The sequence below is a fragment of the Trichosurus vulpecula genome, chromosome 4 (assembly GCF_011100635.1).
Source record: "Trichosurus vulpecula isolate mTriVul1 chromosome 4, mTriVul1.pri, whole genome shotgun sequence".
NCBI classification, from domain to species: domain Eukaryota; kingdom Metazoa; phylum Chordata; class Mammalia; order Diprotodontia; family Phalangeridae; genus Trichosurus; species Trichosurus vulpecula.
The window spans coordinates 221,597,570-221,618,040 of record NC_050576.1 but is presented as its reverse complement, the minus strand read 5'-3'; the positions used below and the strand labels follow the sequence as shown (position 1 = coordinate 221,618,040).

General features: G+C 45.7%; 1 protein-coding gene across 1 annotated transcript; it reads left to right on the top strand.

The window, feature by feature from the left end:
• Window positions 1–1,633: 1,633 nt before the first annotated feature.
• TMC8 (transmembrane channel like 8) lies at window positions 1,634–20,392 on the top strand. Its single transcript, XM_036753430.1, has 17 exons — window positions 1,634–1,697; window positions 4,962–5,168; window positions 6,338–6,486; window positions 7,862–7,999; window positions 9,833–9,915; window positions 10,307–10,443; window positions 10,883–11,030; window positions 11,692–11,862; window positions 12,380–12,519; window positions 13,764–13,890; window positions 14,298–14,395; window positions 15,095–15,278; window positions 16,175–16,305; window positions 16,398–16,556; window positions 17,664–17,742; window positions 17,909–18,097; window positions 19,739–20,392. Exons 2-17 carry the CDS (start codon window positions 5,011–5,013, stop codon window positions 19,751–19,753), a joined length of 2,106 nt encoding a protein of 701 aa, XP_036609325.1. The 5' UTR covers window positions 1,634–1,697; window positions 4,962–5,010; the 3' UTR covers window positions 19,754–20,392.
• Window positions 20,393–20,471: the final 79 nt, after the last annotated feature.

The window sequence follows — 20,471 nt, the reverse complement described above, 5'->3', positions numbered from 1 at the left end:
GGGACTGGAAGATTGATGGCGCCAAGGACAGAAATGGAAGATGATTGAAAAGCCTTGCCAGAATATTTTTAAGAAGTGAAAAGTCCTAGGCATTGTTATCAACACTTTGCAGGTGCCTCAGTGGTTAGTGGTTGCTGATAAGGAGGACTGTAGTTCTTACCCATCCCTGGCTGTTGGAAACCATTGGAAAAAAATTATTTCCAGTTGTTCTCTAGAGCAAAGGTTCTCAAGCTGGAGTCCATGAACTTGCATGTATGTAAATTATGTATGTGTATATGTATATACACATGTGTACGAGCATATATTCACATACATATACAGATAACTATATTTCAATATAATTGGTTTCCTTCATAATTCTACATATTTTATCTTATGTATTTAAGAGCATTATTCTGAGGATTCACCAGTCTAACAAGAAAAAAGATTAAGAACACCCATCTATTCTAGAGCATTCTCAGAGATCAAAGCTCCCTTTCCACTGTGGATAGCCAGGGCAAGGTGGGGGGGCAGACTAGAGCCTAGGGCAGTTGTGGTATGTTCAGTATGGGCCTCAATTTCTTCATCTGTAAAATGAGGAGGCAGGATTAGATGATCGTTAAAATCCCTTTTAACATTAAATCTCGTTATCATAAGACCATACACAAACGAGAAAGCAATTAGAATAGTTAGTGGCTGTCACAGGCTTCTTAAAGGTTGGCAGATTTGTCCCCATGCCTGCCGAGGCTGCAAACTTCGGTGTGGGAGCTGAAGACCCCAATCTTAGACCCAATTCGGGGAAATTCAAGCCTTATAGGCAGAAAAAAAAAAGGAGCTGAGACCCTTTAAGTACTAGAATAAAGATACAGGGTTGAGGGAATGTGTTTCTTTAAAACCCACCTGTCTTTCCCCTCACTATCCCTCCGACAACAACCTCCGAAAGGAGAGAGGTAGCAAGCAGTGGAAATAAAAGTGGATTTTGAATCATAAGGTTGGGGTTCGAACCGCAGTTCTATCACTCACTATCTGCATAACCTTCATATACGCAGTTCATGTCTCCATAAACTTGGGGGAAAATATACATCTCTATTTTCACTAACTTTTGGCTTCCTTTGTCATTCTATTTTATGCATTTCAAAACATTGTTCTGAGAAGGGCTTCATAGGCTTCACCAGTCTGCCAATGGGGTCTGTGTGACACATAGAAGGTTAAGCACCCCTGGAATCTGTGATCCTTAACGCTCCTTCCAGCTTTGAGCCTATGAAAAGTAGCCTTTCTTTCTCCTTTAGACAACCCAGCCCTAGGCTGCGTAGCCCTGCCATGCAACCTCTCTTGCCCCCAACAGTTTTGCTCCTTTTCCCTGCTACTCACCTTCCCCGTTCCTCCACTGTACCCTTTAGGGCGAGATGCTCTTTATTCACTTACTTTGTCAGAGGAAATGAATTAGAGCTCTCCCCTCCTCGCTAGTTTCTGTTCAATCTCTATGTCTGGGTTTAGCTACAGAGGAAACTGGAGGGGGAGGACAGGGGGACTGTGGGAAGAGAAAGGCTGGGGCCCAGGGGCAAGTTGTTCCTGTCATGTGATGCTCTCCTGTCCCCCTCTCCACCCTCACCTTCCTCCACCCCCAGCTTACTATCAATTCAGTAGAGTAAGGCAAACATGCATCACAGAGAGAGAGGCATTGCATCAGGCTGGACCCAAGGAACGCAACAAATGCTGTGAGTATGGGGACAAGAGGGGGATCTGAAGGGAGTTATTAGAACGGGGGCTGCTCAGGTTGTTCACAAAGGAACTGTGGGATAGGCAGAAGGGAAGTTTGCGACCCCCAGCAAGGTCAGATGAGAGCAAGTCTACCTCTGATCTGGGCACAAAGCAACTCCCACCTAAGTCTCAAATTCCCTTATCTCAGCTCAAGATGGCATAACTGTGCAAGGAGAAAATGTCCTTTCAGCTGACAAAGGTGAAGGATCTGGAGGGGGGTGGTCAGGAGTGCGGGGAGGCATCTTTCAGTTCACTTCATTTTTCTTACCTTTGGAAAGAGACTAATGTGGGGGAGGTTGGAGGGGTGGAAAGAGAAGCAGAGGCGGGACCTGGGAAGGGTGCCCCCTCAACAAAAAGGGTCCCTGATATTCTGGGGACCCAGGACTCTACATCATCTACAATGTTACCCAGGTCCCTTGTATCTGTGGTCTTTTTCTCAGGGTACCTAAGTTTCAACTCTAAAGAGGAAAATTGAGTCATGAAAATAGGAAGAATCTTGCCCTCAGCCAAAAGACAGCCCCCAAATCCTGCTGCCCGTGGGAATCCTGGGCTTCCAGTTTGTCTATTGCCTCCTGAATTTGATTAGTCCTACCTAGCATTGTCTGCATTAGACTTCCAAAGCCCTTTCTCCTCAACTTAAAGTTGGAGAAACTGAAGGTAATGAAGTCAAGTGACTTTCTTTAAAAAAAAAAAGTTTCAAAAAATAGAAGAAAAAAGAAAGTTTTACTGATACCTTTTGTATGTGCATTACAGTCACTTCCTGTCTCCTTCCAACCCTCTCTTTGTGACAAAGAAAATTTCAATTTTGGAAACAGGGTTATATCTTCCCAACAGTTTAGAAGTTAAGGCAAAAAAAAGAAAACCTAATGAAATTGCACCAGTAATAGGTAAAATAAACAATTAAAATATCTTAACTAGTTTCTAATTAGTCAGTTAGTCTCTAACTAGTTTGCCTGATGCCAAGGGCAAAGACCTGGAGACTTGGTCCTCTAGGGAGAACAATAAGAAGCTAAAGCTTTCCCCTTGGATTCCACTTAGGAATATTGACTTAGATAGGGGTCCGGGTAGAGGGCCAGAATTTAATACAGATCTTAATATTAAGTAGAAAAAGGTTTCCATTTACCGATATGACTGCAAATGCATATACATGATTCACAAAAGAAAGTTGGCACAGTTACTACAATTCTAAACTACCAATATAATGAAAGCAGCGGTAGAGACACACAGAGAAAGAACAGACATTGCGGAATCACTGTGATGGTTAGAGTTCTAACGTCCATCCCTTGGGAGGAGGAGGTCTGTTTTGTTATCTCTTCTCCATGACCTTCATTGCTGTTTCTATTGTCAGTTGGGCAATAAGCATCTAAGCACCCACCATGCACCAGGTACAACTCAAGAGTTCTTTCCTTTTAGTGTCCTTCCGTTTTCAATGTTGTTGTCAGAGTTGATAGCGCTCCCTTGATTCTGTTGAGTTTGTCCTACATCAGTTCAAACACATCTTCCTACATTTCTTTGAATTCCTCATGTGTCACTTCTTACCGTACAATTACGTTTCATTATATTAACATGTCATAGGTTTTTTCAGCCATTTCCCAATTTTCCCCCCAGTTCTTTACTACCATGAAAAGGGCTGCTGGGAATATCATGTTAAGGGACTTCTGTCACGGCCCTTGAGTTACTTGGGACATATGCCCAATAGGGGGATTGATTGAAGGAATGAATGAAAGACAAAGCATCATTAAGCATTTAGTGAGCATTGGGAATATAAATAGAAACATCCAGGTGGTCTCCGCTCTCAAGGAGCTCAAATACTTTTTTTTTTTTTTTGCAAATTGAATTTTTTTTCCAATGAGCAAAAATTGATTTTCTCTTCTTCCCTCCCTCCTCCCTCCATGAAAGAAAGAAAAACAAAATCCTTGTAGCAAGAATGCATAGTCAAGCAAATCAGATTCCCTGATTCACCATGTCCAAAAACATATGCACTGAGTTTTATTATTCTAGCATGTTTCACCACATTTTTGCCAGACTAGCATTTGGTCAAAGATTTTCAGTCTTTCACAGTTGTTTATTTAAATTGCTCTCCTTCTGTTCACTTCCTTCTGTATCAATTCACACAATTATTTCCAGATTTCTTTGAGACAATCCCCTTCATCATTTCTTACAGCACAATTGTTTGCCATTAAAATTATAGATCATAATTTGCTCAGCCGTTCCCAAATGATGCACATCCTCTTAGTTTCCGGTTCTTTGTCGCTACAAAAAGAGCTGCTAAAAATATTTGTGTGTGAATGGAAAGTAGCTAACATTCTAACGAGGAAGGCAACACACAGGTTTCAGGTGCAAGACAGATAGAAATGGTCCTCAGGATGTACCAGGAAAGGAGAGGTAATGCAGCTTCTTTCATCTCAGTTCTGCTGATCCAATAATATCCTATTCTGATGCTGAGCTAGTTAACAGTGCCAAAGACTCTCATGAAAGAACTTTGTTTTCTAGGTTTCCATAGCTGTGGCTGCTGAGGAGGGATGGGTCACAGCACCCACAGAAGCAGTTGCCAGTTCAAATTTCCAAAGGGATAATGACTTTTTTAGGATACTGACTGCTGGGGCCAGGCAGAAGCATGGGCTGAGAAGTGCTGCACTTTGGGGGCTCTTAGGCTTAACTACCCATTGGTGGTGGTTAGCAGCTGGTTGTTGGGCTTGGCAAGGAATTGTTCAGTCAAAGGGTAGGGAAAGTTTGATCACTTTTCTTGCATAATTCCGTACTGATTTCCAGAATTATAAAACCACTTTACAAGTCCACCAGCAACACAATAGTGTCAGTTTTCTGACATTAGCTATTCTCATCTTTTTTTCATCTTTGCCAGTTTTCATGGGGTCAGGTAAAACCTCAGAGTTGTTTTAATTTTCATTTCTCCTTACCATTAATGATTTGGAGAATATTTTCATGTGGTTATTTATAGTTTGTGAGTCTTTTGAAAACTTCATATTTTTTGACTATTTACCTTGGGGGAATAGAGCTTGTTACATATTTGCATCCAAGTGACTTTTTTTTTTAACCAGACCTATAATTTCATTGGTGTAAGGAACTCCCTGTGAGGAACTTCTTCTGCCCATGTTTCTTGAATGGTTCCCCACGCTCTAGACCTTTATTTCTCCCAACCTGCTCTCATCATGACAGTACCAAAACCTTGAAATTAATTCTTTTCTCTGTACACTTCTCAGGTGAGTACCCAGAGCCTATTCATCCTTCGCGATCAAGGCTTCTGCAGAGATGGCCTCTTTCCCCCAAAGGCAGAGGTCTACCCAATCAGACCTAAAACCATCTGAATCACTGGATGAGATACTCTGGGAGGAGATGGAGAGACTATGCAACACCAAGACAGCACTACAGGCACTGCCCTATGCCATGAGGGACAAACGGCTCATCAGGTGGGTTTTCTAGGGAACCTCCTAGCAGAAGCAGGGACAGTGCCCAGGCTTTGCTGTTCATTGGCCTGCACCTCCAGCATGGTGGGAATTGGAGGGGCTGTTCAGAGAGCTTAGAGGAAGGAACATGAGAAGAAAAAAAGGGTGTGGAGGGATGGGGGATAGGTAAAAAAACAAACAAACAGGGAATAGAGGAACAAACTTGTGTCACTGATCCTGAGAGGACCAGCTAGCTCAACTCAATAAACTTTCATGTTTACGTCCTAGTTAGTGTGAATATTAAATCCCCTTCATAGATTTGAATTTGCACCATTTAGCCCAGTGGAAATATACAGGGCAAACTCAAACAAGGCAACCATTTAAAGGGTTTCATCGTTCAAACTAATCAGGACCTAACTGTATTAAGTACCTTCTGTGGGCAGGGCCCTGGGGACCCAGAGACTAAAACAAAACTGTCATTTCCCTCAAGGAAATGCTGAGGGAATACAACAGAAAGGGATGTGTCACAATGGAAAAATTATTAGTTCTAAAGTCAGAAGAGCTGGATTCAAGTTCTGACACTTATTACCTTTGTGTCTTTGGGCAAGCCACTTAATTTTCCTGCATCCTATTTTCCTCAAACTATTAAGTGAAGGGATTCCAGTTTTAGCTCTATCATCTCTCTTTTTTGTTTTGTTTTGTTTTGTTTTGTTTTTTTGGAGGGGGGAAGGCAGGGCAATTGGGGTTAAGTGACTTGCCCAAGGTCACAGATTAGCTTTATCATCTTACCTGGGCCAGGGGAATCAAGGTGAGAGATTATAAGTAAATGGGAATCAGGAAAGGTTTCATGAAGGAGCTAACCCCTCAGTAATTAGCCTTGAAGGAGGAGGATTCTGAGAGGCACATATGAGGGGGTGCTGCGTTCTACAGACGGCCTATTCCAATGATGTATGGAGGCAGGAAATAGAATGTCATGTTTAGGGAACAAGTAGCTGATTTTTTGCCAGAAGATAGAGTTTATATAGAGGAATCATGTGGAATGAGAGTGTAATCATCCCTCTCTCACCTCCCTCCAATGCCAAACAATTTCAGAACCCTCCTTTGCCCTGGAAGTGGGTAGAGAGCATAGGGAGGTGAGAAGCAAGAAGTTGGGACTTAGCGATGCCCCCTTTACTATCATCTCCTTCTCTCAGGCACCTCCGGGAGCCAGATGGGGCAAAGACCTCTTTCTGGGAACAGTGGAAGAAGAAATGGCAACAAATCCGTCAGCAGTTCCTGGATGTGAGCCACAGGTTTATGGGGACCTTTGGGCTCTGGAAGACTGACCTCTATGAGATTGGAGGTAGGATCCCCTTCCCCCCGCAAAAAAAAAGCCCTCCATAATACTTCTAATTGTCTTCCCCACCCCAGCCTGCCCATCAGTCAGACAGGGGAAAGGTAGTCTCATGTCCAATTCTGAACATGGTGGGGAACATCACCACACAAATCCCAGATCTACAGAGGCACAGTCTGGACTCCTCCTGCCTATCCACCCCCTCCAGTCAGTTCCCAAGACAGCTAACCCTCTTGGGTAAGAGAAACTCTGGGTGGCTATTCTGGATCCAGTGAGGGAAGTTATGCTCCCAACCCAATCTCATTTCAAATCCCCATCATCAAACCAGAGAGAAGTTGCCCACAGGAGCTATGGCCCAGGCCTGCTGCTGGGACTTGGGGAGGTAACCTTCAGGACTCACTTGAGGGTCACATATGGTCTACTAAGGGGAGCAGGTGAATTGCTACTACCCTCTCTGGTTCCCCCATCTTTTCCTCTTCCTCTCCCTTCCCCAACTTGAACTTATGCTTAGGATCCCTCCCCCTTTGGGCCTTTTGAATGGCCTTTCCTACTTACCTCAATCTTGTGTCACCCAGTGTAAAAATGAGGGTGGCCATACTGTGATGCTGTCCAGGATTTACACACCCTTACCCCATCAACAACAAACATTAATTAAGTGCCTTCTGTGTGTGGAGCCCAGTACTGGGTACTAGGGGTGGGAGAGATACAAAGTTTAGCTATGGATGGTCCCTGTCATCATGAAGCTTATAGTATCATAGGAATGACTTTGGACCCCTCACTCATGCCTTTCTCAGGCGACAGTGTTGCAAGTGGAGCTCAGTCCTTGGCCAATTCTATGCCCTTGTTGTATCTTCTGCCCCCCACCCCCACCACCCACCATCCTCAATCTAAGGAGTAAAACGTATGGGCAGAAGCCCATTTCAGGGACCCAGGGTTTCTGAAAGGGCCTTAATCTAAAGGAGGCCCAGGGTTTCAAATCCCACCTCTTCTGATATTCCCTCTCCCATACACATACGCTTTGTAGGGAGCAGCTATCTGAACAGCTCAATACGAAAAGCCCTACCCGTTGCAGTAGCTTCTACCCAGAGATAGCTGGTAAATATTTAACAACCAGTTTGGGTGTGGAGGGTATAGTATGCACATGACATACTTCTCAGTTTAATGTGAATTATTAATGTTTTCTCGATCACCTTCTTAAATCTAGACAATTGACAAAACAGTAAACCAATCCCTGATTTGTATAGCATGATTTCAGAGGTGTCAATGTTCACACCGGAAATTTAACAATCGGCTCTCCAGAAGCAGAGCTGCTCCTGCAGGTCCCTGGCCCCCTCACCCTATCCCATCCATCTCACGCCACCGTCCCCACGCCTTTGCTCCACAGGGTTCTTTGGCACGGGGATCCAGTCCTATTTCACCTTCCTTCGGTTCCTGTTGATTCTCAATCTGCTCACTCTTCTGCTCACCGCCAGTTTAGTGCTGCTGCCTCTGGCCTGGCTCCACTCACCTGCCCCCAACATCTGTGAGTAGCTGCTTCAGGTTCCCGGTCCAGTTCCCAACCCCTGACCCTGGGTTCCATCTTCCCTGGCCCGGTCTGTTCTGCAGTGTCCTCCTTTGGGGGGCGGGGTGGTAAGAGGATATCGGCTTCCCCTCCCCACATTATCGGAGTTAAGGTCAAATTACCCTCATGGAGAAATTAACCTTCAAAGAAATAAATAAAATGTGTAGGATCACCAAGGAAAACAATACATTGAAATGTAACTATCAAAAGTTTAAAAAAACAAGTTAAAGGAAGCCAGATGAAGAATGCCCGGGCATTTGTTCAGGTACCAAGGGGTTAAAAAGCATTCAGAGGAGGGGAGGGGAGAAGGACCACCTTGTACTTGACCTATAGTGGGCCAGCATCAAGGAAAACATCATCAACTGCCCACCACCCTACAGATGTTATGGGGATTGGTCCAGCCTTCTGTGGGGTGCTGGTTCTATCCTGCCCAAGCAATAATAATAATTAACAATTAACATTTATATTGCGCCAGGCACTGAGCTAAGCACTTTATAATTATTTTCTTTTTTCATCCTCACAACCACCTTGCAAGGGCAGGTGCTACTATTAGTGTGTAGGTTCTATTATTAATCCCCATTTTACAAATGTGGAAACTGAGGCAAGCAGGTAGCATCTGAGGCAAGATTTGAACTCCAGGGCCAGCGCTCCATGTCGCTGGCAGCTCCCACTAGTTTCAGAGGCCCCAGCAATTCCAGAAGTAGCAGATCAGAACAGTCCTTGGAGGAGACCCCTTTAGTATTTTACTTTGCCTTTTGCCATGTGCCCCCATATACCTGAGCAACTAGGCATGAGACTGACCAGGTAATAACACCTCTTTGGCTAACAGGGCAACATGATCTAATGGAGAATTTGAGTTAGGAGGCTCACATTCAAGCTCCAGCTCTGGTGTTAACTAGCCTCATAACCTTTAGACAAATCATTTTCCCTCTCTAAGCCTCAATTCCTCAATTTCTTCAACTATAAAATGAGGGGGTTGCTCTAAAGTCCCGTCTAGAACAAGCATTTTTTAATAGTTTATGTATGGTAATCAGCTTTTCTTTTTTTTTTCTTTTTAGTTAATCAGCTTTTCTTAGTCAGCCTTTCTCTACCTCCTTTGCACTGAGAGATCTGAATTGTGAGGTGATATTAGAAAAGTGGAAAAGTGGGGCAGCTAGGTGGTGCAGTGAATAGAGCACCAGCCCTGGAGTTAGGAGGACCTGAGTTCAAATCCAGCCTCAGACACTTGACCACGTATTAGCTGTGTGACCTTGAGCAAGTCACTTAACCCCAATTGCCCTGCCTTCCCACCTCCAAAGAAAAAAAAAAGTAGGGAAGTGAGGAAGCTGTGTGACCTTGGGTGAGTTTTTAAAAGTTTTTACCATTCTATGCAGAGCCCAAACTAGCAGGGTTTTTTTGTCCAAGGCAACAACACAAAACATATCCTCAAATCAACTTACTAAGACAAATTCAGTTGTATGGGGAGGGGTTTGGGGTGATAGCAATAGTTCGGACACTTCGTGGCACAGACCTCATGAGGCTTATGCTGGAGAGGCCACTGAGGAGAAGGGAATAAGGTAGAGCCAGGATAAGGAGAAGCTCATCTGAGGGGCAGCCAGATTTGGGGAAGGAAGAGCCACCCTCTGGTAACTTCCTGTTTTAACTAGCTAGATGCTAACCTCAGTTGTTTCTACATTGCTAAAGGACTGTGTATGGTCATTGCCCTCTAAATTGTGGCATCCTGGAGCAACGCCCTGATTGCCCTGCTCTAGTTATGGCGCTACTTTCTACCTAACCTGCTCCTCTTTCTCCCAGCACATCATTGCTCTAGCGGCGGTGAGCCCCAGCCTAATCTGCACCAGATCTACTTGCACTTGTGGGATGTCTTCACTGGCAGGGTGAGTGTGACTTTGTCTGAACAGAGGAGCAGAGGGAAGGTGGGAGAAGGGAAATCTAGGTGGCAGCAGCTTTAGGGTACCTTGGGATAACAAATTAAGCCCCCAAATCTTTTGGGGATATTTTGGGTCAGGGTGGCCAAAAAAGCAGACGTATTTCCAGGCAAGGCCAATTTGTCCAGAGGCTCAGGCTGGAATGTTCTCACCTCTCTTAGCACTCAACAAAAGGTCTGGCTACTCTATGGGCCCTGGTACACGTATCCTTATCTTCTAAGAAAATCTCACCCTGCTCAAAGCCTGGCTGGGAGAGGGAGGTCATTATCAGGCTGAGGGATAAGGGGGGTCGGGGGGGAGAAATCTCTTGGTCTCTGAGATCAGCTCTGCCCTTCCCCAGGCTTTCACCAACACCTACCTTTTTTATGGCTCGTATCGAATGGGGCCAGAGAGTGATTCCCAGTACAGTGTTCGCCTGGCCTACCTCCTCAGTCCGCTAATCTGCCTGCTCCTCTGCTTCTGTGGGACTGTACGACGGTGAGATTAGAACTCATGTTCCCTACCCGCTTCTCTATCCTCCCACTCCAGATCTAGGTCCCTTTAGCCCCATTTAGCCATTAATCTTATAGATCAAATTCATTTGTACCTGTTGGCATCTTTTGGGGGCTGCTCATTGACCACAGAGGTGTTCCGTATCTCTAGCGGCAAACCCCCTGAAGGCAGGGGTCCTGTCTCCTCCTCTGTATGCCTCTCCGTCTCTCTCTGTTCAATATCCAGGGAAAGGCTGGGACCAGGACTCTCTTAATCTCTGGGGTTGACCAAATGACTGCCTGGAGGTCTACAGCAGAGAAGGCAAAGCCAGTAGGGGCTTGAGAGGGTCTGGAGCACTGTTTTGCCTCCTTCCTTCCCCCAGCTTCCAAGACACACACACACACACACACATATGCATACATACATATATACCTCTTCTATCTAGCATGGTGAAGGGGCTGCTCCATAAGCAACTGCTGAGCAAGGATTACAGGCCCCGGCTCAGCAGCAAGGTGTTTGTCTCCTGGGATTTCTGCATCCGAAGCCGGGAAGCTGTAGTCATCAAACAACACAGCATCAGCAATGACTTCAAGGTACCACATCTCGGGCCCATAACATTGATGGGGTAGGGAGGGCAGTGCTTACAAGGGAGGAGAGGGAGAGGCCTAATCCCCCCAAATACTTTGGCCTGGGTATATGAGAGATGAAGGTTCTCCATGAAGGCTGAGCATCCCAGAGCTAGAAGCCACAGGGAAGAGGGAGGAAGAAGTTTTGATTTCTTAGAATATGATTAATGGCTTTTGCATCTGTGCAAAAGATATAAAATATTCTCAGGATATGTGGCAGGAAACATGCCTTCAATTCGTTTAGGGAGAGTAGCGGTAGTGAAGAACCTGGAACAACGAGAGGCCTTGTGTGTGTTGTGTGGTGGGGGTGGGGGTGGGGAAGTGGATAGGTTAGTATTAGGGGATGTAGCTATACAGCAAGAAGATGTGTCCTAGGCTGCACCTGCCCATGTCCCCCACCAGAATCCCACTCCCGTTCCTCACTTATAGTTATCTCTAACATGTCTCTATGCCAGCTGCAAACATGATTCTTTTCTGTTCCTGTTCATCCCCTCAACTATTTCTGACCATGTGCCTAATTATGTACAACATAATCATTTGGAGGGCCACAGCTCTGTCGCTGTCCCCATCCTTACCCATCCCTAAACGCACCCCCTCCCATCCTTATCATCTCGTGTCCCCATTACAGATCGAGCTCCAAGAGGAGCAGCTGTCCTTGCAGATACAGCAGCAGACGGGAAAGCAAAGGGCCCGACAACTTTTTTCTTATGTGGGGCTCAACATGTTCATTGGACTCTTGGTGGTTGGGGGTATCAGTGCCATCTACTGGGCCACCAAGTTCTCTCAGAACTACAAAGATGTGAGTAATGGTCTTCTCCTTCTTCATAAGGGCCCATTGTTAAGCCCACTCCTCTTCTGGGAACCAGCCTCCATTGAGGACAATCAGAATATTATATGATAACATAATGATGGGGGATTCTTGCCCTGTGATACTTTATGGTGGCATGGATTCAAATCAGGATTCTTGAAAGCTATGCCATAAAAGCCCAAGCTGTAAGGTCCTTCCAAACTGGAAAACTCTCAGAATGGGCCTGACAGAGTCTGTATCAGTTGTCAAAAGACTAGCTACATTTGAATAGAACCATCACCAGAGGGATGATTTTTTTTGGACCACAGCAATTCCTTGAAGACCTTCTGCTGAGGCATGGAAGCGATTACAATTTGAACTGGCAGAAGATGTAGCCACGCAATGAATTTTTATGTGAAGTATGAGGCATCCCCTTCCTTGTCTGCCTTCTGTGGGCCCTCTCATTCTGTAGTTCAACCTGCCTCCCAAGTTAGCCCATCTTAAACCCCTCACCCCTTTCTTCCCCTAGGAGTCCCTCTCTTTGCTGCTTCAGTACCTGTCCCCTGGAGTCATTTCCCTTGTCAACGGTCTGGGGCCCCTGGTGTTTGGATTCCTGGTCCAACTGGAGAATTATCCCCCCAACACTGAAATCAATCTCACCCTTTTCTGGTCAGTACCACCTTGGTAAGGGAGGATAAGACCCTGAGCTCGAGTTCGAAAGGTTGGTGCCCAGCGAGTCTATCTCCAAAAAGAGGCTCCCCGAATTTGTGCCCGCTACCACCCAAGGATCTAAAGAAGGGATCTCTTTTTTTAGACTGTAACCTTAGCACCTTATGCTTCCATTCCTTTTGGTTGCATTCTTCAGTGGTAAGCCGTTGCCGTATTATGCTCAACTAGCTACTTACGGCAACAGGAAACTACTCGATCATAGGAATCCGAGGGTACATTTAAGTACGTGGATTAGAAACCAAACTTATCTAGCTTCAAGTAGAAATTGTACTCAGGATTTCCTTGTTCTGAATTGTTTCTGTCCAGTTTTCCAAGCTTGGCCCTGTCCAACCTGTCTTTCTCCATCTGCCTCTCTGATAAGTTTGTTTCATACTCAAATTTTTGCATTCAATGCAAGCAAGAGCTGTCCTCCCTCATCTCTGCTGGATGCTTTCTTTTTTTGGTTTTCTAGGCAGTTGTACAAGTCCTAACAAACTCATATTTTTAGCCATATTGCGTAAAACGTCCCAGCTCTCCTCGGTCTTTCAGACTGATTTATGCTTTATCTCCTCATTCGTACATCTTCCCCGTAGTATCTTGTTTGGTCCTTTATCACATGTTAACAATTAAGAGCCTGTGCATTAGTATCTAACATATGTAAAATGGCTTTATCTCTGCCGTAATACTAGCATGACTGGGGAGAGAGCTATTCATCACAACTTATTTCTTGGAAATAATCCTTGAGAGACTGGCTTCATAAATAACAGCTACTTTATTCTCCTACCAAACACCCTTGGATGCCATTGTCAGAGACCATGGGTAAACCAAGAGTATGACCTAAGGTAGCATTTCTTACAATTTTATATATTCATATCCATGTGATCTGTTGATCTTAATCCGTCCTATAAGGCCCAGACCCTGGGACATTCTTTCCTCGAGATCCTCCAGGAAAATAGTATCTCAGTGGTGGATCTAGGGACCAGCTCTTTCCAAAGTCAGAGGATCACTAGAAGTTGAGAAGGGTGGTCTCAGTCTCAGACATGGTCGGCCCCTGAAGCACCACCCTGACTTCACCTTCCACTTCCATATAGAGTAGATGCTCCCAAGTCTGTGCTGTCTCAGTCTTAATGACCTGAACATGCAGTGGGTACCCCCGCCCCAGGCTGGGTTCCCTCCTCTTCACACGATGACTTGCCCTTCCACAGGTGCGTGGTTCTGAAGCTGTCTAGCTTGGGCATGTTCCTTTTTTCACTGAGACAACAAGCAGTGCTATGTACTGGCAGAAGTGACCATTCCAGCTGTGAGCCCTATGAATACAATCAATGCGACCAGGTGACAAGCACCTCCGGCTGAGGTGGAGGGGAACTTGGGGTTCTGCTCCTTTTCTCTCAGAAGCCAGGAAAGTTAGGCATCACACCTGGTCAGTGACAGGACTCAGATCCAGCCTTTGTGCTTCCCTCAGTCCTTAGATCTTTTTTTTTGATTCCCCTGCCTCCTTTAAGACTTTGTATTTTGGCATGACATCTGAGGCACTGGGCTCTGATCTCTCCCTTCCCTTCTCCGTCACTGACCAGGCCAATCAGATACCTTGACTTCAGGGTTGGGAATGTAATATCAGTCCATAAGTGAGGGTAGTGCTCCCTGGGTGCCCATTCTCTAGAGGGTGAAAGGGGGATGGGCAAGATAACAGTAGGGAACAGGGGTGAGTCACTGGGGTCCTCTCTGTTTTCCACTTCCAGTGCTGGGAGAACTCAGTGGGTCAGGAGTTATACAAGTTGAGTATATTTGACTTCTTCCTGATGCTGGCCTCTGCCTTCCTGATCACCCTGCCAAGGAGGTAAGAGACCTCACCTCCTTATCCCACCTGTCCTCATTGCTTTGGGAGATGAGGAAAAGGAGGCTCAGGAAAATGTCAGGGGCCAGAGAAAGTGATGGGAATGGAGTGTATATATGTGCATCACTCTGTATTTACCTGTATAAATATGGACAGGTATAAACCCACACTTATATGAGCATATATGAACATCACAAATCTGTGTCAAAATGTGTCATATGTTATATGCCTGTGATTAGTATATGTGGGAAGAGAAATAGAGAGATGAAGGGAGGGAAAAAGAGAGAGGAGTGAGAAAGGAAAGGAGGGAAAGAGGGAGGGAGGGAAGAAGGAAGAGAGAGAGAGGAAGAAAAGAAGGGAGGAGGGAGAACAGAGGAAGAGTAGAAGAGAAAGAAGGAGGCAGAGGAAGGGAAAGAGGGAGGGAGGGAGGGAGGGAAGGAGAGAGAGAAGGAAGGAGACAGAGAAGAGACAGAGAGAGAATGTATGTGCAAAAGCCCAGAGGCTGCCCACAGGAAACTCTACGCTGTACATAGATGCCTTTTTGACCCTGGACAAGTACTTCCTCTCGTTGGGCCTTAGTCCTCTTCCTTCAGCTTTGACATTCTACGCAGTTCCATGATCCGAAGTAAGAGATAAGTGTCTCTTACACATATGAGGCTGAGATGGCACTCAGTGGTGCCCTTGTTCCCAACCTCACTTCAGGCTGCTGGTGGATCATCTTTCCAGCCAGTTCTGGGTCTGGCTGGGCAGAGAAGAATTTCTGGTGCCCAAGAACGTGCTGGACATTGTAGCTGGACAGACGGTGACCTGGATGGGGCTTTTCTACTGCCCCCTACTGCCCCTGCTCAGCAGCATCTTCATCTTCTTCACCTTTTATGTCAAGAAGGTAAGAAGCTGTAAGTGAAAAGGGCATAAGCATTTATATGGTGCCAACTAGGTCCCAGAGTAAAGGGCATAAGCATTTATATAGCGCCAATGAGGTCCCAGAGTAAAGGGCATAAGCATTTACATAGTGCCAATGAGGTCCCAGAGTAAAGGGCACAAGCATTTCACAAATAATATCTCTTTTGATTCTCCTGCAAGGTGGGTTGTTATCTCCATTTTACGGCTGAAGAAACGGAGGCAAACAGATTAAGTGACTTGCCCAGGGTAACACAGCTAGTGTCTGAGACATGATTAGAATTCAGGTCTTCCCGACTCCAGGCCCAGAGTTCCATCCGCTGTGCCACCTAGCTGGGGAAAGAAAAGGGAAGTAGGGAAACATAGAAAGATCAGGTAAAATTGAGGCAGGAGCTCTGAGGAGATAAGTGATTAGATAACTATCCTTAAGGCTAGGGGAAAATAAGAACTTAAACTAGAATTTTTTTTCCTTGACTAAATTCAATTGAGAAATAAATGTCCATGTGACAGAAAGAACTGGATGCAATTGTGTTCTCTCCCAGAGAGTACTGCCCAAGCCAATGGTTACCCAGATCCTGGGGGGTGACAGGACAGGAAAAGGTGGAGGATGAGGGCCCTTCCAAGACAACAAGTGGAAAAGAAGTGCAACCTCTCCGTGTTGCCCCCTGGAGCAAAGCCCCAGTTGCTCAACCCTAGTTATGGCTCTGGAAGAGATGGTTTACCAAGAACCTTCCACTTAGCAGGAGAGAGAAGCCAGCTTTACAGGCTGTGGTGCTTTATCATTGGGCAGGGAAGTCGTAGAAACATTGGGTTATGACCTTTCTGCCTTTCACATCTGGGAGAGATATCCTGCGTAATCTCTCTTCTCTTACCTCCCCACAGTACACTCTCCTCAGGAATTGCAGGCCCTCCCCTCGCCTCTTCCAAGCCTCCAGTGCCACCTTCTTCTTCCAGCTGGTCCTCCTGCTGGGCCTCCTAGTGGCTTCTGTGCCTCTGCTCTATGTCATCAGCAGGTAAGAAGGCCCAAGGGTAGGAGTGTTCCTGGTGAGGGCATCTGGCCTCCTCCAGACTCCTTGATCTTCCGTCTCTACCCTCTTCCCTGCAGCATCCCCTCCTCTGTGAACTGCGGCCTCTTCTCCAACTACTCAGCACCCTGGCGGGTGGTTCCCGAGGTGGCGGCCTTGCAACTCTCACCCCCAGCCCAGAAAGTGTTTCACTACTTCGGTTCTAATGCCTTCTGGTACCCCATCCTCATCTTACTTAGGTACCACTTCTGGGTCAAAGGCAGGGAGGGAGTGCAGAAGCCAAAGGACAGAAGGCAGATGCCCCTGGGAGCTTGTACATCCATGAAACCTAGACTGGTTTACCTAAATATTATATTTTCCCTAGTGCCCAGCACTGTGCTCTGTACATGTAGGTGCTTGGCACATGTGCGTTAAGTGAATGAATGAGTGAAATCAGCCGGATATATGTGAAGACAAGAAACAGGAGAGACTGGAAAAGAGGCTGAGGATCAAAATTTCATGTAGGAATTCTGTACTAATGGGGCCCCTGAAATAATTAGAGCTAAGGAAAGAGCCATTTTTCCTCCCTCTTTTCATGAAGATCACTGGCTCTCTGAGCTGCCAATCAAGCTAACTAGCGACAGTTTTCATTATTTATTCTTGGGGTTTTTTTTGTTTTGTTTTGTTTTTTGGAGGGAGGAAGGCAAGGCAATTGGGGTTAAGTGACTTGCCCAAGGTCACACAGCTAGTAAATGTGTCAAGTGTCTGAGGCTCATTATTTATTCTTACCATGCTGGCTGTCCTGACGTTGATTTGCATGTTACCACCTGGAGACCAGAGATGAGAGAATACTAGAAATTTCCTCTTCCTTCCCTTTTCTTCTCTGGTCCTCAGTTTGGCCATCTGTAACATGAGGAATGGTCTCTAAAGTAACTTCTACCTCTAAATCTATGATCCTATGATAATAATAAAAAAAGACACTGTCATGCAAAAATCTTCATTGCTCTAGAAACAAGTCCAAATCCTAGGATTGTGGCTTAGTGCCTCTGAATACTTCGTAAGTAATTGGGAAGAGATGTACCCTCTTGCTCCCAAACGCTGCTTTGGGCTGATTTTGACCCTGCTGAAGAGAGAAATCGGGGACCCCTGAGAGAAAGGAAAGAGTGGTCCATTATCTTGACTATAAAGCATGTTGATATGATATGATATAAATCAGCACCTGGACATTTGGAGTGACCTCAGATAAGGGAAGGGTGTGCTGCAGTAGGGAGGGCAGCGGGCTGAGAGGGAAGCAGCAAGGACAGGGAAGATGCACCTAGAGCTGAATGAAGCCTGAGATTTGTTACTTTGTTTCCGTTTCCTCAAAGCCTTACACTGACTGTGTGCCTCTCCCAATCCGGGGCCAACAAAAGGGCCATCAAAAGTCTTAGGAGACAGCTGCTATGGGTGAGTGCAGTGAGGGGACAGGTGTGAGAGGGGCTCTGAGGCAGGCGATGAGCTAGGGTTGGGATGGATCTTAATCTGGAGTCATGGGCTGAGCTGGGAGCTAAGTAGGACTTCACTTTTTAATTACCATTTCATCTAAGTGCCCATTCCTTGCCTCTCCTTTTAGCAAGTACGGGAAAAATGGCACCTGGTGGAGGACCTGTCACGACTTCTGCAAGAGTCAGGAGGGTCTGATTCTTGGGGGCCTGAATCCCCCAGTTCCCGATCTTCCCGTCCCAGATCTTTCTGCCCCGGATTCCCCTGCCCTGGATCTCCCAGGCCCAGATCATTCGTGGCAGGTTCCACTCATTCTCAGGTCACTAGTTCCTTCTCCTTTCTTTGATCTACCTGCCCCTGAGTTCCAGTCCCCCAGTCTCCCCACATCCACATTTCCCTTTCTTATCATTCCAGAGCTCTAGTTCCCAGGGAGACTAAGGGGAAGAGGCCTCAGCTGTGACCTCTTCACCCCCAAAGTAGGTCTAGCCCAAGAGGAACTTCTGGGTGATCAATGTTCCTAGTCTCCCCTCCTCCTAATCATAGCACTTTTTTTAATTGCACTGTTTTTTGAAATCACCTACCTTTTGTCTCATGTGTTCTCTGGTCACCCAACTGATCTCCCCTAATGGAGTCTTTCTCTCTGGACCAGAGACAGACACCTGGATGCATATACTGTATGTACCTACATTTCCATATGCATGTATGAATCAATGATAAAGCATGTATTAAGTAAGCTCTTACTATAATACTAGATACTGTGGTAAGCTCTGGGAATACAGTCCCTGCCCTCAAAAACCTTACATTCTAAGGGAAGGGAGAGATAACACATAAAGAGGAGCTAGAAAGGAGAGGGAAGACTACACATGTCTTGGAAATGGCTAAGAAATAAGATGGAGGCCTGGGTCTGGGCAAGAGCTCACCTATCAGAGACCATGGTGGTCCTGGGGTAGAGGGTCATAGAGATCTGGACTAAGTGGGCCAGAGAAGACCTAAGTTGGGATTCCCACCTTTGCCACTGATTTTAAACAAGTCATTTAACTGTCAGGAGTGTTTCCTGATCTCTAAAATGGGGGCAGTAATACTTTCCTTCCATCTCAGCAGGATAATTTTGGGGATTAAATGAGATTTTCTACACACACAGTGCTTTGTAATCATAAAGGCCTTCATAAATGCCAATGTTGTTCTTGTTATCCATGAGCCAGAGAAGTCTAGGAAGTTTAGGTAGAACTGGAGAGGCCTCAAGTGAGCTAGATAACTGGTCTTCAGTAGACCTGAGCCCCTCTTTAGATGGTGTACTGCACTTACTTTCTCTAGAAAAGCTGTGCCCAGAGATCTTTCAGGCCCTATCCCCATCACCACTTAAGTCAGTCACAAGTACACTGTCCCAGGGCTCACTTTTGCATTATCTTCCTCCTGTATATCTTCCCGACTGAGAAAGACACAGAAGGTGACTAGAGTTCCTTGACACAGCCTCGTCCCAGACTTCCTGGATATTCTGTGAGACAGCCCTGGGCTAACATACTTAGGTGACTAATGTTCTCTCCTTAGTGAAGTTAACTGCACCTAGCTGATACACATATGGTCACCCTGGTGACTGTCAACACCTTGCTGCACACTCACTCCCCTCCCCCCACCTTTTCCTGCCCTGCCTTTATTCCAGGGCAGCTGAATTCCTCTCAGTTCTCGTCATGCTCCTGAGAGCTAGTACCTGGCCAGGTGAATTGCTTTGAAGCCTTTAGGATTGATGGAGGGGAAAGGATGATCTTTGTCCTACATTCCTGCTTCATAGGCAAAATCCCAACTCTCTGATGTGTATAAAATGGGCGAGGGGTGGTATTATAAGTAAAATATTTACCTAACAGAGACCTTTCTAGGAAATTACTTTGTAAACCTTAAAGCTCAGCGAGATGACTATCTGTGGCCTGCACTTCATCCTGTTGTCTGAATTATCTTTCTCTAGGACCCTGGAAAATAAAGATTTGGGGAGAAAGAGACTGACAAAGTGGGGTCTGGTGATTATCTTTCTCGCCTCATAAGGAAGCTTACAGCATGCTCATGCCATTTGGAGAAGAAGCCACTTGATGGGATGGTGGATGCTATGCAGAATTAGCTGTTTTTTCTTCCACTACCCTTGAGAAGAAGACTCGCTGATAAACAATGCAAGCAGCAGAGCATGGGACTTGAACAGCTGGTGACTGAGACAGCTGGAGACTTGTGTTGTGGAAGCAATAGAGAACCTGGAGCAGAAACAGAGATTGGAACGCAAAAAGAGAAGATCATGAGTCCCCAGACTGGCTGATTTCCATTGGGCTGGTGAGCAGGAGAGGGAGGTTGACTTCCTTTCACTGTTATTCCAGCTTTCTACTATACATAATCCACAGATAGGATCGCAGACACATTTATGCATATGAGCATCACACACACACACACACACACACACACACACACACACACACACACACCTTGCCTTGCCTTCCCATATTCCTTTCTATGATCTATGGCTGTGAACAATTATGGAATTTTGTCTGCCACCTCCAAAGAACTAGGAGGGCAAGCGGGGAGAGGTTAATGAGATGGCTTCATGTAACCATTTCCTTTGTCTTTTTTTTTTTTTCTATATTCAATAAACTATGTGATCATGGTATGTTAAGTATCTGAGTTCTGTGAACGTTGGGGGAGTGGTGTCCAGAGAG